This window comes from Odontesthes bonariensis, chromosome 21 (genome assembly GCF_027942865.1).
Source record: "Odontesthes bonariensis isolate fOdoBon6 chromosome 21, fOdoBon6.hap1, whole genome shotgun sequence".
In the NCBI taxonomy this organism is placed as follows: Eukaryota; Metazoa; Chordata; class Actinopteri; order Atheriniformes; family Atherinopsidae; genus Odontesthes; species Odontesthes bonariensis.
This window is the reverse complement of record NC_134526.1, coordinates 24,304,437-24,323,029: the sequence shown is the minus strand read 5'-3', so window position 1 is coordinate 24,323,029 and position 18,593 is coordinate 24,304,437. Positions and strand designations below refer to the sequence as shown.

At 43.0% G+C, this 18,593-nt stretch overlaps 1 protein-coding gene across 2 annotated transcripts in view; it reads right to left on the bottom strand.

The window, feature by feature from the left end:
* LOC142372092 (myosin-10) overlaps window positions 1-18,593 on the bottom strand; it is a 54,808-nt gene that overhangs the window by 30,408 nt on the left and 5,807 nt on the right. For both annotated transcript variants that reach the window (XM_075454882.1, XM_075454883.1), the window contains exon 3: window positions 15,331-15,487. In XM_075454882.1, the coding sequence (XP_075310997.1) occupies window positions 15,331-15,487 (157 nt within the window). The remainder of the gene's footprint in view (window positions 1-15,330; window positions 15,488-18,593) is intronic.

Here is an 18,593-nt window from a genome sequence, read left to right as displayed (position 1 = left end):
CTGCAATGTGACACATATGTCACATTGGGAGTTAAGAACCTTTTCTCCATCAAGGAAAATTATGGGGGACGTAATGTGTGACACCTGTGTCAGGGTGGGTGACACAGGTGCGGCTTATCTGCAGATATTCACATCTTCATTGTAAACAAATTAATAACATAGCTAATTACACTGGTCGGACTGTTCAGCTCTGTTTCAGACTGATACCTCCGGTTCAGGCTGGTCCTCATCATCAACACGCACGTCTCTTTTTCAATCGCGGAAAATATTTTTCAATACTCATCTGGATTGAAGCAGCAAACATTCAGTGTAAGAGTTTAAAAAAACTACTTTATTTGATTCACAGCTGCTAGTGTTTAGACCTCGACAACCCAACTACATTTTTTTTTTTACGGCAAACTTGCAACTAGTTAACTTTATAAAGAAGGTGTAATCGCCAGTGTTGGGTAAGTTACTTTAAAAATGTAATCTGTTACAGTTACAAGTTACCTTGTTTAAAATGTAATTGTAGTGTAACTTTTTGGATTACTTAAAAAAAAGTAATGTAACTAATTACTTTTGGATTACTTTTACCTATTTATGGTATAGGATAATCTGTATATTATCTGTATGATTCCATCTGTATTTATCACATTTATTTATACCATGCTATTTTTCTTTTCATTGTACTGCCATAACTACATTATACATTCTCTGCACATACATGCATTTCCCTAGGTAATTGATCTATTCTGCACATATCTATTAACCATCTTTCCTTACACTAGCTGTAAATAACTGCATTTTATCTCTAAATACTGCATGCTATACAATCTGCACGCGTTACACTTGATAAGATGCCAGACTGCATTTCATTAATACATGTGCAATGATCGCTTGCTATGGGTCGGGACGGGACGGGACAACATTGTATTCAAAATATAAAATATTTTTATAGGACTTTTTAATGTGTGATTTTATAAAGGTGCACGTGATACCAACCTTTCGTGAATTCTTTCGGTTGAGCTAATCTACGCGACGCTGAGATTAGCAAGCTTCCAGGGAAGCACAGAGGGGAGGGGCTGTGTGTGTGAGTAGGCTATGCGAGAGAGACGCGAGGGACAGAGAGACGGAGGGAGAGCAGGGAAAGGAAATGCAGCTTAACGAATACGAGTATTTTTTAAATAGCGTTAAAAAAAATAATAATAACGAAACGCAATATGTGGCGGCCGGTGTTTAATCTGTGGCGCACCGCCACGAATTAGTCTATGTGTGGGAAACACTGAGATGGTTTGGGGGTGCATTAGTGCCTGTGGACCTGGCAACACACACAGACACACACACATCTGGAAAGACACCATCAATGCTGAAAGGTATATACAGCTTGTAGAGCAACATATGCTCCAATGCAGATGTCTTTTTAAGGGAAAGCCTTGCATATTTCAGCAGGACAATGCTACATCACATACTGCATCTGTTATAACATCATGGCTCCATAGTTGTAGAGTCCAGATGCTGAACTGGCCCACCCACAGTTCAGACCTTTCACCAACTGAAAACATCTGGACCAAAATGAAATGCAAAATATGACAAAGAAGACCCAGGTCTGTTGAGCAGCTAGAATCCTATATCGGATAAGAATGGGAGGACATTTCTTCTCCCAAAGGTCCAACAACTGGTCTCCTCGGTTCCCAGATGTGTGCAGACCGTTGCAGAAAGAAGAGGGGGCGCTACGTAGAGGCAAACATGGCCCCGTCCTACCTGTTTTGAGACACCACAAATTACAGATGAGCAAATATTTTTTAGGAAACGGTACAATGTCTCACTTTCAACATTTGATAAGTTTTCTATGTTCGATTGTGACTAAAATTTGGTGTATAAGGTTTGAAAAACATCGCCCTCTGTTTTTATTTATATTTAAGACAACGCCAAATGCTTTTTTTTTTTGGAATTGGGCCTGGAGAATTATTCACTCTTTTTCTTAAAGTTTTTGAGGTGGATTTGTGAGGTGAAACTTTTCAACATGACTTGAGCTGTTTTGAGCCTGTAAGTGCGGGCATCCATCAGGTTCGTGCTGCCACTGTGGGTCTCTTGGCAGCTGCTGCTTCCTATATCACCACGGCAACTAACGGTCGGGTCATATGCTGCTGGCCTAGCATAGGTGGACCAATCAAACTGAGCTTGCCCTTTCCCTTCCAGTAGCTCATTACTGCCACACTACATCTTCACCCCTTTTGTTTCCCCTTTCTCTCAGTTGTTCTCATTTCCTTTCCCCCCTCCCATGCATGGTTAAAGCAGGATAACTCCCACAACAGCAGATTTGGGCCTTACGGGAGAGGTGAAATCTGTTTTTTGTCAGCTACAGATGTTTCCAATTTCACCACATCATCATGGCTTTAGTAATTTCCTCCGCAACAACTCACAGCCAATAATTTGGGTAATAAAATGTGAATAACCAAGTTCTAGGTTAGACTGCTTCTAAAATAGAAAAGCCTAAATATAAATCAAGTCTGAAACAAGAAAACATTCAAGAAACAAAGTTTTCAAGCTATGTGAAAACCATTTTCAGAGACATACACCACTTGGTCTGAGTTTGTTGTAAACTTCATGGCAGATGCTCAGAGTAAAAGCACTTGTGCAGAATGCAGCCATTTATTATTTCACACAATTTTGGGAAAGTGTATTTCCTCGACCATATTGCACTCCATGTTAAAACTCATGCCTGATGGACACACAATGCCAGTACTCATGCATAAATCTAACCTCCGGCCCCTGTGGTAGATGGTGGGCCTGTTTTGCACAGCAGGATTGACATTTCTGTTGATAATTTATCCCCCCTGAGGATTAAACAAACCCTCATTCTTCAGATTCCAGAGCACCCGCCTACCCGACCCCGTCTTTCCACAGAAGCCTCAATCATTACCATAGCCCCCTTTCATCAACCATATTTAACCCTGAACAGCCTTAGCACCCCTCTTCTGCTTCAATACTTTTGGCTTTCATACATTCAGTCAACTGTAAAACATTTCCTTCTACCTTTCTGCACTGCATAGATATCCCTCTTCTTATGGGAACTTATGAACAAACAGCCAACAACCTCAAACATTTGGCCATGAGCAATGTAAATCATATATGACTTGGGTTCAACGTGTTAATGCTCTTAATTTGTCGTCTAAAAATGTGAGTCAAAATGGACCAAAAGCCAAAGACAAAATTTGTAATTTAAACTCGGGGCTGAAAGGGGTTTAAGGGGTCCCTAACCACAGCCACCAAAAACATTCCCCACATCTTCAGCTGAAACCAGACCTTAATGTGCAAAAACATTCTTGGGGCAAGGATCATAATTACATCCATTTATTGTCAATGGTCCTCAGCAATATGGCTGCAGCCCAAAGTCTAGCCCACACGCTCTACTCCTCAAAGTTGCAAACTGTTGTTTTAGCTCTGTGGCTGTGAATCCGCCAGTTATCAGCAATCTAAAGCTACACTAGTTACTTTCTTTTATCTCCCGTTGTGATCACGTGGGGCAAAACGGAAAATTTGAGACCTCTTTGCCCCCATCTTATACAGACAAGAAATCATTGACTTCTTCACGCTCGTACTTATAATAACAACTATTTTGCTAATTAACTAAACAAAACCCCCAACTCCCTTCTCAGGAACACACAGCTACAAAAACAATATTGAATGGAGGTTGGCTCAGCGACATGACTTTTGGCCTTTTGGGGCCGTTGCAACTGGATGTACCACGTTTTTTTCACACTGAAGCTCAAACTCTCACAATTTGCTTCATAAAAGAAGTTGTAAAACGCTACAGCACACAGTGAAAATTCTAGCGCCATGGCAACCACTTCACACACATGAGAAATCCTGAGCGATGGCCAGCTGGCTGCTCACTCATAAACTGTTACATGTTGGAGGATCACCCACACCTATTCACAAACAAACACGCTCATGGACACACACACACACACACAGCTCCCTGGCCACAGTAGAATATGATGATTGGATGAGTGCAGGAGTAATATAATAACGGCGCCCTGATTACTCATAAAGGGCCCGAGCAGAGGCAGAACAGGGTCCTGAGCTACTTAAAACCAGAGAAACAAAGCCCCAAGTGTAAGTGTGTGTGTTTGTAAGTATGTGTGTTTGTGAGAGAGTGAGCGAGACAGAGCTCATTCACATTCCCAGACAGTGGAAGTAGTGATCTGGGAAGTGTCGTGGACTGTGGATACCTGCAGTGTTTAAATGTCACATTGAAGCTTCTGGACGACTGTGATAAGATGCAAGACACAGACCCCTAAGGAGGAGTAACATGCTACATCCTCCCACAGTAGCTTTGATTAGTTAAACAAACTCAGACACTAAGTCCTCCATTATTGCAGGGATGTATACGCCTCAGGCGCATGGCGAGAAAACACATCATCAGGATTATCGTTTCAAACCATGGAAGCCTCCTCTGAAGGTGCGTTAAGACAGAAATGGAAGAGAATACAAGTCTGTGCTGATTCACACAAAGTCGCTTTGGTTAAAAGCGTCTGCAAAATGACCGTAATGTAATGTAATGTAATTCACCCATGGCAGCCAAGATATCAAATAGTGCAGATATCAGATGTTAAGATAAAAAAAAGGGAACAAATGCAGCTCTGACTCTCGAGTCCAGGTTTCAGCTCAGATCTCAAGCAATCTTCTCAAAAGCCTCGAAAAAGAGACGAGAATCAGACACATTTTGACAAGGGTGGTGGTAAAGGATACGTTGCTAGTGGCTGTCATTTGGTGGAAAACGTGACTTGAAACAAAAAAAAAAGAGGAGAATGAAATCGACAACAAATACTGCAGTGGACATCCACAAGAGGAAAGTGGAGAAGGCTGTTTTTCTCACACTACTTTTTCCTTTGGTCTCTGTATGTTTATGATGCAAAGACCGGAAAGACCTAAAATAGAATCTTTTGAGCAGATTTTTTTTTAAACCTGAAATATGTAATCATTTTCATCTAATCACATCTTTCCATTAACGTGTTGAGCAACGACAAAGAACCTAGAATTTACCTTGCATTCCTTCCGAGCACAGCTTTAGGAGTATATAGAAGTTATTCTGCATGAGAGAACCTACAGATATAAGAGTGTACGGAGGCTACAATTTGGCATTCACCTCTATAGACATTAAGTAATCGTTACAGAAACAAATATGTTAAACACTGACTTTGAATGTAGCAGGTCTGGCCGGGTGCATTGTGAGCAACATTTCCCAAGCAGAGCTAAAACAGGGAAAAGGAGCTGGTCTTAAATCACACAAAACTACTCAGACACTCTCCAGCGTACAGTATACCATATGTCCATGAAGCACCAGCAGTCAGGTGCTCATAAACTAGTGTATTCATGGTATCAGCTGTGGAAAAAAACGCAGCATCTAAAGATATTCTGGCTCATCTACTGCATGGGGTACAACAATGTCCACTTGTTAACTTACAGTCTGGTCATCTGCGACCTCTGAGCAACTAAATAGCTGAACCGGATTCACTGTAATGCTGTTGAACCAGCTGTCATTTGGGCAGCCCTACAAACAGAAGGGCAGAAAGTCCCATAGATATAGCTGGCCATGCGCACCCACCAGTATCTGTGTGTGTGTGTGTGTGTGTGTGTGTGTGTGTGTGTGTGTGTGTGTTCTGGAATTTCAGATGGCCCTGGTTTCCCTCATTTCCATTACAGGGGCCTCTTGGGTGTGGAACAGGCGTTGTTTTCAGCAGTCCGGTGATGAGAAAAAAGTGACATTAAAGAGAAATGAGGGGGGTTTGTAGTTGTTTTTAAGGTCATCAACAGTACCTTCTGTGCAAATTAGTAACAAAATGTCTGAACCAACAATGTAGTATAGCTTGAGTGTAACATTAATGTCCCAGATGAACAAATGTGTGGTAAGGCTGGTGCAAATCCCACGAGAGCAGAGAGTGTGGTCAGGCAGAGAGGGGGGTAGTGCTAAGGGACCCGATAGCAGAATAAAAAGGTGGAAAATGGACAAAGAAGTGGTGAAGACGTCAGAATGGCCCATGAGTCACGATTTAAAGAAGAAAAACAGTACCGAAATAGGAGATTTCCAGCTATACACACTGTCAAGTCACCCGCTGACATGCTCGCAGATTAAACCTTTAGGGATGTTCCAGTGCTTCTGATTCAGTTGCGGGATAGAGATGACAGTTGGCAGCTGAGATCACAGACAGAAATAGATAGTCTGAACGAGTCATGGAATGTCCCCACCCTCCCGGAAACGACAGCAGAGTTGGAGGGACCACCTGGGAGTGTGAGGGTGAAGACACACACCCACACACACACACACACCAACACACACAGGCAGGGAAGAAGCTTTTATAGTAATTTACACCTTGAGCTTCCTCTTGTTACACCTTTTTTTTTCTCTAGTCCCTTTCAGACCAAGCTAAACATTTTCCTGCAAATGTATGAAATTACAAATGTGCTTCTTTCTGACAGATTGGCCTCAATCGCAGTAAAACGTCTACGAGGAAACACAAGAGGAGGGAGGCATATGGTCTACAACAGCTTCACTGCTGTTAAATGGCGTCTGCATGAACCACCAGGATGTCCCCCCCTAACCCGATATCTCTAAGGCAGACTAAAACTCTATAGTGTGAAAAGTTGAAATCAGAGAAAAGCGTTTGATGATATAAGTAAGAGACGGGACCGGTGATGAATGTCTCCCAGCTGCTGCGTTATGAGGGCAACAGGATGTCTTCAGAAAGAAAGGAATCCATGCACCCTGGCACTTGTGGATGAGATTCCAAGATACAATGACCACTTAAATTTATTCCCTCTAAGCTGGTAGCAATAAAAATCCATCCAACGAATTATTATTTCATTGACGATTTGGTTGGCTCCAGTGACCTTTATTTCAAGTAAATGAAAACGGAAAACGAGGAGGGACGACACGCAGCAAAGCGCCACAATCCTGAACTCGAACCTGATTGATTATTCATAGAAAATATTTTGCAAAAAATGTCAACGCAGGTATATTGAAATTGACGGACGTGTAAAGAGGTGTGGATTACATTACCAGGCATGAACGCAGTGTGATTTCATACCAAGAGACAAGAAAAAATAAACATATGAAAATGTGACACGGGCTCTGAACCTTCTCAAAAAACTAAACTCGAAAAAGTTTACAATACATGTGGTCGGTAAAGTCTTCTGTGTGTTTAAGTCATTTACTCAGGTCCATGCACTGTCTGCTTGGGTCTGACATGCTGAGCTGTACTCCACAGAGGGCATTCAGAAAGGCTTGTGGAGTCTCCCCTGTTTCGAGTCCCACAAAGCACATTTTTCAAATGCTTCTCATGTAGTGGTGAAATGAGAAAAGTCTGGAGGGGGGGGGGGGGGGGGGACACAAGACAGTGCGATAGAATGAGTGCAAGAGAGTGGAGTAGGAGGCCACATGTCGACTAGTGAGCTAAACATCCTCAGGCTTTTTTTTTTGGAGGATTCTCTGAAATAAAACGTTTCCATTTCCCCGCACTGACTGTATTTGTTATCTGTTGCTGTGACGGTATGAGATAACTCTATGGCTGCAAAGCAAAGAGGCAACAATATGTCAGGTGATAGTGGAACGGCAGTTTTTTCCAACTTCCAAGTGGGGAAGTTGAAAGCAACACTTCAACGCTTTCCTGTCTCGTTGTCAAAAAAAATCAAACAAGAGTTCTATGGAGCAAAGTGAGAAGGACAGAAACACCTGACTTTGCTCATGATATGCAAAGTTACACATAAAAAAAAACAACGTATGGATATGCAGACGAGGTCAAAACTAGATTTTTGGCAGAAGAGGGGTTTAAGCTTGTGGCCATTATCCTTGTAAGTCATACTCAGACTAAATACAGACAATGTGAAGGACTACAAGGAGAGGACAGAGTGATGGCAACACTGAAACATAATCCACTTTTTCGGTTCACTGAGCACAGCGGTCATGCCCGACAAAGTACCAGCAGTGTCAAAATAACAGAAAGACATACTTGTGTTCTCATTCCCCACAATAGTCCACAAGGGTGGAGTCTATCCTCTGCTGCTGATATGCTCTGTCACTATTCATGCCATCATGTATTAGCCTGGACACACTGATCGCTGTGTGATCACTTTATAATGAGAATTTCTTTCAAAGGACCAAAGGCAGTTGAATAAGTTTCCTGTTTTTCCACATCTCTGTCTCTACACGTTCTCAAACATACAACAGAAGCACTGAAATAAAAGCTGGAGAAGAGTGAAAGATCTGAATATGTCACTCCAAATTCAAGCCACTCCCGTGTAGCATCATGGGCAGCTGCTTAACTGCTTGCTGATGTCATAGCTCATCATGTCCAGCCACTCTCTGTTTGCTCGTCACTGTCAGAATGATTTATCTCCTCAGGGTACCATGGTGCTAAAATAGACACTGTTGCTGTTGCTTCTTCTCCAGCACAAGGCTTTCTTCCAGATATACTAAAAAAACAGTGGATGTTTGAACAGTAGGCTTAATAGGTGCGCAGCTTTGTTTACGCCAACAGAAATGCATGTGCTGCGTAGCAGTGTGCCTTCTGAGAGAGTAAAATTAGCCTTGTGCTGCTGGGTGTTGCCTTTACCCCAATGAAAGAGGAGAGAAAGCTGTTGCGGGAGATATGGCAGAAAGTATTTGGCAATGTAATCGATTGCAGATGGCAGCCGTCGGGTGACTTGTTTGGTCCACAGTGGGTCTTTGTGATGGCTAGGCCTGCCATAATCCAACAGGACAAGGCGGTTTTTCTGTGTGTGTGTGACTGTGTGAGTGTTGTTCTGGCACCTCTCACAGTGCTAAGCTCTGAAGCCCCACAGGAATTCCAGACACACAGGGGCAGCAGGGGCTCGGCGATACTACGTGACAGGGTATGACTGAATCTGATGAAAATGACGAATGACGAATCCTGCGGCGCGTCGAACTCTGTAACTGAGGCAGCGACAAGCAGAGGTGAGGCTTAAACCCCCAAAAATATGTAAACGGTGACCCAGCCTGAAAAAAATACAGCAATGATATATTCACTTTAAAGATGAATCAATGAGCAGATGCGATCAGCGCATTGATAAACCCAATGACAGAGTGGATGAAGCAGTCGGCTTGCTGCCTTCCTTACTGGCCTTTATTGGGTTGGAGGTTTACGGGTGTCAGTGAGAGGGCAGGGACAGCATCAGACAGGTAACCCTATCTGCTGCGCCGAGGCTTCTGGCACCCCTGCTATGTGTTTATCATGACAGCACTATCCAAGAACGAGATCAATACATGACAGTGACTCCACTTTAAATCATATCCTCACGACGCACAGACCCCCATAGGTCAGAGTTTGGGTTTATGGTGTCACTGCTGTGACCACTGAGTACGCGTTTATAAAGGCACGCAATGGTACACACTTCCATCCTGTATCCGGCAGGCTGAGCTATAGATGATATTCACCTCTGATTTCTGATGAGATTCTGCCTGTAGTTTGTAAAAGTGCCAAGGGAAAAAAAAAAGGGTAAAGAAGCCAAGTTTGAGGTATTTCCATAAAACATCTCAAGCATCTGCATGATGAGTGACACAAAACAGGCTTTCTGATCCTCATCCTGTCCAGGTTAGGGTTAGAACAAAGTCTGAGGTTGGGCTGTCATCATAAATCAGAACTGCAGTGTAACCCCCTTAAGAGAAATATGATTTTATCCTGTATGAACTCCACAGCTGCGTGTCATTAAAGGTGCATCTGCTTATATATTCCTGCGTTGAACACGATTCCTCATTTGTCTGAAAGATATATCCTGAACGTACAAGTACAGATAGTGGAGCAGAAAGTCCCTGACACACAAACATGAGAAAACACACACACACACACACACACACACACACACACACACACCTGTCTTGTCACTCAGAGCCTGGGTGCGGCCTTGACCAGCCCTACTGTCCAGCCCTTACTGTCCCAACATGCGGCCTCATTTCCCTGGGAAGAACTCTGTTGCTGCAGGCCTCCATGTCTGCAGCCTCACACACACCCAGCCCCCTTCAGAATGCACAAAGCCCCCATTGTGAGGTACAATACTGTCCGCCCCCTCTGCCTTTCCCCTGTACCCTCTACTCTCTTTCCCCCATAAACTCTTTCCCTTCTGCACCCTCTTGCTCTTGCCTGTCTCCCTCATTCTCAGATTTTGCCTTATTTCTTCTCATCCTTAAATCTCTGCTCTCACTCCAGTTGATGTCTGTTGGGGTCTTGTGTCCTCCCTTTCCCCCCCCCCCTCCCAGCTCAACCCTCTCCCAATATCCCCTTAAAAAAAGAAGCCTTCATATTACATTTTTCTCCCCCCCTGCCTTTCCCTGCATAGCTCTCCCTTTCCAAGGCATTTTCCAGTCCCCTGACTGTTCTATTGCCTCCTACAACCCCAAATCAGAACTACTGCATTTCCTTAAACATTTACGACACTGCAACAGTATGAACTTAAGATATTTGCCGTTTAGCCTCATCAGCTTCATGCCATATTTTAATATCCACCCATTTCTGCCTTTCAGGTCTGGAACAAAATAAGCAAAGCTTTTACCACTTTGCAATATTTCCATTCCTACGTGCAGCACTTCTAAGATGTTCTGACACTGAGGATGCCAAGGAATTGAATCGTTTAAGATGTTATTCTGTCCCATTCTTCTTGGAAACTCATCTGCAGGGTTGCAACAGCGTGGGGGGGGGGGGGGGGGTTCTCCACACATTCTCTATTGGGGACAGGTCAAGGCAGCAGGCAGGCCAGCCCTGCCATCCCAGCACAGAAGTGAAAATGAGCTTTTTTTTCAAGACCATCACAGAGCCTGGCCTTCGCACCTATATGAACTTGATAACAGTCTGGATGGTCCTTTTGGATGGTCCCACAGTGTCCAATTTTTCCAAAATGGATCTTGAATAGCGATTGGTGTGTCCATCCCAGATGCCTCACAGCCCAGAGAACTCAACGCTGCCTCTGGACAAGGTTAAAATAAGGCTTTTTTTTTTTTTTTGCACAGTAAAGTCTTTAGAGGCATTTGTGTATGTAACTCTGTATTGTAGTGCTCATAGACAAAGGTTTCCCACAGTGATATCTTGCCCATATGGTTATATGAACTATTGATGAATGACAGTTGTTGATGCAGTGCCGTCTGAGGGATCAGATATCACAGGTGTCCAGCTCAGGCTTCCGCCCTTTAGGCACTGAAATTCCTCCAGAAGAGAACTGTTATCGTGCACTGTAAAAGGAAAAATGTGCTAATCTCTTCCAATCTTGATTTGAAGAACATTTTTTATTGAGAAATTCGATGATTTTCTAATCATGGGGGGTATATTAACAAATTAAATAAAGTTGAGGAGATATTACGTTAAATGTTTAAAACAGCTTAATGCAGTCCGTAAACAAACAAAAGTCAAGTTTAAATGGCTTGTACTGACTGCAGTCCATTTACTATGTTCACCTTGTAATAACATAGGATTTCGATAAGGATTATTATTAGGATAATTACATTTGATCCTTTGTTTTAGCGAGCAAAGATTTGCGACCTGAGGGTTTGGCTTCAACAACTTGCACAAGCTAAGTGGAACAGTGATCATGTGTATTTATATATTCATACCCGGTATTCAGATTAGATTTTTTTTTTTTTTTAATCCAGAAAAAGATCCCAAATCAATATAGTCAAGGTAACAGTGTATATGAATATAAGTTCAAAGCACAAATAAGCTGTGGAGCATCCCAAATACATTAGTGTGAGCTCATCCTTATGCTTTACACATGATTACACAGAGTTCCCTGTTTTCTGTACGACCCAATGTGTGAGCGCACTTCAGCAGAAATGTCCAAAAAGATTCTGTTATCCACGCGCTTCCATGAAAAATAAAATCACCAAAAATAATAATAAATAAAGTCAACTCACAGGCACGAATGAAAACATGCAGACACACCAAGCCTGGCAGACATATTAACCATTGCAACCCCGGCCATAACCTGACATGATGGACATTCCACACACTCGTTCTTCTGTGTTTACTAATCAGAGGCCACAAAGGAATGAAACAAAGCAAAACAAGCTGCCATAGAGCTTCCAACAGGGCTGTGGTTTGTATTTTTTAATGTTAAGTGAAAGGCGGCCAAAATGTCTTCAAGGACGTGGGGAATTTTCCTCTTCAGTATCTTCCAAGCCAGAACATTCTGGTTCAAAGAAAGAAAAGGAAAAAAACTGCAAGAAAACAACTTGAACTCGAGAGTAAAGCAGGGGAAAGAGTGGACATGAGAGAGGCCAGCTGCCCTACTAACGGAGAGAATGAAGAGAGCAATTATAAAACAGTAGGAGATCCCAAGGAGATCGCAATGGCTTCGAAGCGTCAAAGGACACAATCTCAATGAGACAGTGGCCATATTAAACAGATGAATGAGACCCAAACAACACATACAAAAGCACCTCACTGCAGCCAGCTGAAATACAGTCACTCACCAAGTGACACCTCTATTCGAGATACCAGGGGAAGGTTATTTTGGTCTCACACACACAGATACACACATAGGTATCCATGGTGACGCATCCTTTCTCATAGATGTCCAGCAGAGAGTAATTGGCTGCTCAGACAACTATGACAACTTGACAATGACTCAGCTTGTAGAATTTAGCGCAGCATGGTATGGAAAGCAGGGACGGCGGTGACCTCATTCCACCGGCCGCTTTGACGGGCCTGCCGTGAGGGGTCCGAAAGAACGAGCGGGGAAAAGGGGGTCAGAGAGAGAAGAATGGTGGTACAAGAGAGATGTCCCAGATAACCAGAACAAACATGTTGCTTTGTGGTGATAGGAAGGCAGGAGTGTGTGTCCTTTGTGTGTTTGTGGTTCTATCTGCATTTAGAGTGTGGGACACCTGGCAAGGAGAAACGAACGAGGAGAAAAATGAGCAGTTATTTCCGGGAATGTGACAATAACAGCATGTAACACACTGTAAAGAGTGTCCGATGAATGCGGGCTGTATTCTCTACATGAAAACCCGAAGAAGGAGTTATTATGAAAAGAAAGAAAGTCACTTGTTCTGTGCTTCAGAGCATATATTTGGGTGTCTCAAGTCACTACCCCTTTTTTTTGGGGGGGGGGGGGGCAAAGTCTGATTCTGATTTCCCATTTGTCATTGAATGCAACACTAAACTGAAACATTGCTAAATCTCTCCACAGAAGAAAACGTTCTTAAAATTAGCCTGAAATAACTTATACAAAACACAGAGCGATGGGCCAACTGTGATGCCCACGTTTGATGGACAGGTCGGCGAGACTCACAATGATATCGAGAGAGGAGTACCAGCTGCCCGTGGCTGAACTTCAAACGAGGAAAATGTAAGTGTTCTGGAATTAATCTGGCAGTCAAGTGTTTTTGCAACAGTTTAGCGTGTGGTAGTCTGAGCTTGGTTTGCTGTGTGTGCTAGTGTAAACTCTCAGTGTGTAGTAATAATGTGCCTAGAGCTTTATTGGGTATCAGCCATCTCAAAAGAGGCAGGGCCAGCAGAGGAGACACTCCGCTCCCTAAAACCTAAAGCCATTCAATGTGTAAATCCAAAGAAGCTGTTGTACAGTGTCTCTGTGGTAGTTTGGCAAAAGTACATATGTATATACATCTATATATCTATATATATATCTATCTATATATATATATATAGATAGATATATATATATATATACACATAGAGAGAGAGAAAGATCTGCATTTAAAAGATGGTCTGATTCTGCTTGGTCCAGAGCTCCAGGCTCCAGCTGTGTAGAGGCTTGTAATGATAGGAAGGCAACAGTGCATCAGTCAAACACACAAACCGCATCAAGGCTGAAACACATATTGGAACAAATCTAACAAGTTGTTAACATCATCATTATCATTCGATAAGGAACCAAATTGTGCAGAACTCAGGAGAAATGAAAGGGAAAAAAGAATGCTGTTGCTGTAGCGATAGTGACTGCGCACAGCAGACAGGCCAAAGCTGTGTAAACACTGACAGATTCTGATAAAGGTTCTGCTTAGCAAGGCGGTACTTCTATATTCTTTAATTCACTGTCAGCATCGTGCTGACTAGTGTGGGCCTAAATAAAAATCCGTAAAAACAACTTTTTTTCTAATAAAACAAGCTCTGTGAACATTTTGAGCTGTCTTGCCTTCATCGCTGTGGGTGACAGACTCCAGCTCATCTATAAAATTAAAAAAAAGTTCAAGCATGCAACAACTTTAGCTGAAAGCCTGAGTCGGCTATGTCGTGTATGTGTGGGATGAAAACAAAATCCACAGGATCACCGCAGTGGGGCCAGTTCTTCACAACCTGAAGACAGACATTGGTGGAACCTGTTCTCTCACGCTTCTTGGTCAGTCATAAATCCCTCTCTCAGGGCATCAGCTCTCCCCACTCTACTATACTCTATACTCTATACTCTATACTCTAGGAGCTTAGAGATATCCCCCTCACTCCTTCCAGGATGTTACAGCTATCTCTAGTCAAAGAAAGAAGCTGCTTCCTATCTCCATTGTTAAATATGCTGTTTTATCTCCGAGTTACAAGATTATTGTAAAAGCTCAACCTGAGACCGAAACATATAAATCTAACCAAGTTCAATGAGTAGGAAGTGTCAGTGTCATCAGTAGGAACTGAAATGGTCTTAATTTCAACATGTGCGCATAGAAGAAAATCTGCAAAGGTTAAAAACCCTAATCAGATCACGGTCTAGATAAATAATTGCACTCAGAGCCATAAAGTTATCTAAGGGCACCACTGTATTTAGAACAAGCTTAGTATTAACAATGCCACTCAACACTTCATTCCTAAAGTATTTGCAGTGTGAACGTTTCCCATGAACAGCTTCAGGTGACCATGCAGGTAACCGGTGATGGAGCTGGAAAACCTGCCAGATAGTTCAACTGAAAGTTGACCCCCTTAATGGCAGCCGACTTCTCAGACTTAGTCAGTGGTGTCACATCATCCCTGACCTTTAAGGCCTTTCTCGCACTTTACACACATTCTTAATGCACTAATCTCCTGTCACGAAGCCAACCCTCACGCTGACTGCAAGCGAACTAAACCCCATGTGAGGAGAGATCAAAAGCAAATAAACCTGAGAAAAAAAGGATAAACAAGAAAAAAAACAAAAAACAAAAAAAAAAAAACAAGCATGTGACCCACATAACTGTTTGTTAATAGAGGCAATGATATTCTAATGAGGTAATCGATAGCACAAATGTCCCAGTAGGCTACTCTTAATAATTTGTATCATAACAGGCATAACCCCAACTTGTTAATGAAGACCAGTAATGATCATAAAGCATAATGAGTGCATATTAATTGTCACTTTTACCTTGAAGCATACAGCGGTATGCTGACTCAGAGATGGCATAAATGTGTGGGGGCATCTCGTGCCTCTTCTTCCCTCTGTACATCTCAATGATGTTCTCTGAATAGATGGGCAGGTTCTTGTAGGGGTTGATGACCACACAGAAAAGGCCCGAGTATGTCTGTAGGTTGAAAAAAATAACAAACAGACAGAAAAAAAACAGGGTAAAAGACTATGAGTAATGAGCAAAATCTCGTTCAAATGAGTGAATCTAAAAACGTTTATGCCATGGTTATTTATCCTGCAGTGCTCGGAACAAATACAAAAAATCTCAGTAGAACTTTGAGTGGATATATGATCAGGATATGTTAATCTTTATCGAATGACAGCATTAACGGTACATGCAAATTCCTACCTCTATAAATCATCTGACCTGCACTGTATCAGAGCATCAAGACTTATCACTGCACACTTCTTGGGAGCTTACATCACCGTAGCCGGAATGCACACACAATGATAGACACAGAACAGACTGTCGGGCAGATTTTGAAGGAATGGTGACTAAATGTGACACTGAACAGAGACTCTTTACGGTGAAGCAACGAGAAAAGTTGTTAAAGCTACAACAGCTATTCAGAATGCGAGTCAAAACGTTAGGGATATCATTAAATTCATGTTACAGTGGGACAGCACGCTTTGCAAAACTTTAGCCCACTTTCTGACTTATGGTGTTGCATTTGGCAACGTAATTAGACCGATAATCTCCCCTCGGAGAGTGTGAGCCGTATGAGAGCGTCTCAGCTGCGGTAGGCTGAAACAGGCCGCATGGCAGCCAGGAATGAGTGAGAGGCCCTGGTGGGGCCATGGCTCTCTGCCATTCTGCAGATGATATAGGGCATTTGCATTCCCCCCTTATATGACACACAGAAAAACCTGCTACAACTATGACCTTCAGCGTTGGCATGTTAGGGCTATCCTAACTTTGTGTATGTAGCATAGAGGTGAGCACACAGCACAGGCATACAGAATGCAATCTCCAAATGGATGCATGCATATTTACAAAAACATGTGGAATTAAAAGAAAGTCATTCGTTTGTTATTAGCAAAAGAAGAAAACAAAATGATCATACCCTATGCAGCCACGGGTTTTATGGGTTTGTTACAGAGCAGTCGGACCTTTAATAACTGGAGGCCCCAGGGATATCAAGCAGACAGCACCCTGCTGGCTTCATGGTCACTTACAGATGTGGTACAAACATATTTGTTTCACTGCACAACTTGAAACAAACCAGAACCCGGAAAAAGGAAAATTAGATGGTGATGAAGCAAATGAAGATGAAACTCTTCAGGAGTAAGCTCCTCTTTTGACTGCCAACATGACAATTGGAGTTCATGACTAAAACACATGTTCTCTTATAACTGTTGCCAGTGATGTGACTGAGCTCCATGAGATATTTATTCTGTCGCTGCCAATGCCAGTAAATATGCCACAGTATGAGCAATAACTAAAGATGTAAAAGCTTACATCCTAGTTTGATCCTTTCACATCAAAGCATCAAACACAATGACACCTCCTTCATAATTAAAACAGCATTCAAGGCTGAGTGAGGCACTGGAACAAGAGTGACTCAGCAGCCATAGGTTCACAAAGGGGCCCCAGAGAACAGACTGCGTAGCTGTTACGTAACAGCTCAGTTAGGGCCCTCAGTCAGCACCGAGGAACTGATGCTCGACTGCTGATCCAGCAGTAGGTGAGGGAGAGACAGGGCAGACAGAAAAGAAGGATGGAGAAATGATCCAGCTGACGGGGCTCCCCGAGGTCCATTTCATTGGAGAGGCAGAGGCGTAACAAACACTGAACGGTGTTGTCAGCCATTCTGTAAATTGCTCCCTACCTGAGAGGAGGAGTATTCAGAGAGAGACAGCATGTTGAAATTCTAACTCTCCACTCTCCATTTTGAGGCTAATGAAATATTAATTCCCCTGGATCTGAGAAGCTGCAGCTGCCAAAAATAGTAAGCTTGTTCTGTTTTCACAGTTCGGTTCAGCAGCCTGAAGCCCTCAAGCAGCTACATTTGCTAGCCTTGGTTCCAGACAGGAGAGCATACATCTAACTGAACCCCGCCAGTCAAACAGCAATGCCTGGCCCAGTCCAGGAAAAAGGAGGTGATATTTCCACTGTGAAATCAGATCCAGGGGAGGCGGATGCCATGACCTGGTGACAGCTGAGCAACACACAGGCAACAGCAGACACAACAGCCGAGCCCATCTGCTGCCTCGGATCAGTCAGACAGCATGCCTCTGTTGAAGGACCAGTCTCCACTCCAGAGGTTGGGGGGGGACACTCTGGGTGCAGAAACAGCCATGGTGCCATTGATCTGAGTGGAGTACAGAGGACTTTGACCATGCCCCTGGCGGATCTCCGGTCCACTGATTTCATAACAGAGCTAACGAATGCTGCACACTTAGTGTTTGAAATATGATCAATACACTGAAATGCATGGTATCACATCAAAGTAAAAGTAGCAGGACAGCTGAATCATTATTATAACAGGGTAACCAATGGCTGAAAAGTTGCACTACAGTTCACTGAACATGCAGCATGAATCAGCAGAATTACATATTTGGTTTATCATGGAGGCATAAACAGCCACCTGAGTGTTAAAGCTGCAGTCTGCAAGATTTGTTGTTGTCATACGTAAAGTCCTACTTTTTGGCATTTTAAGAGTTTACATGATCTATCAGAACGCTTGAAGTTGAAAACGGTGACCTCCGTAGTCGCAAAATGCAAGAAATGCTTATTTTTTAACCGAAAAATAAAAAGTTATTCAACTTCCTGTCCCGCCCCTTCAAAACACATGAGAACTCGTGCACGTAGACGTGCACGCCAGATGCGCCTACACGACTCCTCATTCATCAACTCACCTGTCATTTGCGATCATGGAAGACACAGTAAGTAGACAAGCCGTAATGAAGTTCAATAGTGTAGATAAATAAGCGTGGGGACGAGCCTACCTTGTATCGCGCGTGCACAATCGGTGATTGACAGGCAGCAGAGCCCAGCTCGTAACCTGATTGGTTACCTTTTACCGGTCCGGTCTGCAATTTTGTAAACAAACCTGCTGGCTTTGGAGGGACCTAGCGGGACATATAGGGGACCTAGAGAACTCTTTTTTTTTTGTATTGGGGTATTTAATGTACTACTTTCAGAATCCCCGGACAGTTCCAGGCATTATGCTTGAAAAAGAGTTGCAGACTGCAGCTTTAAAGAAGCACAAACATCACAT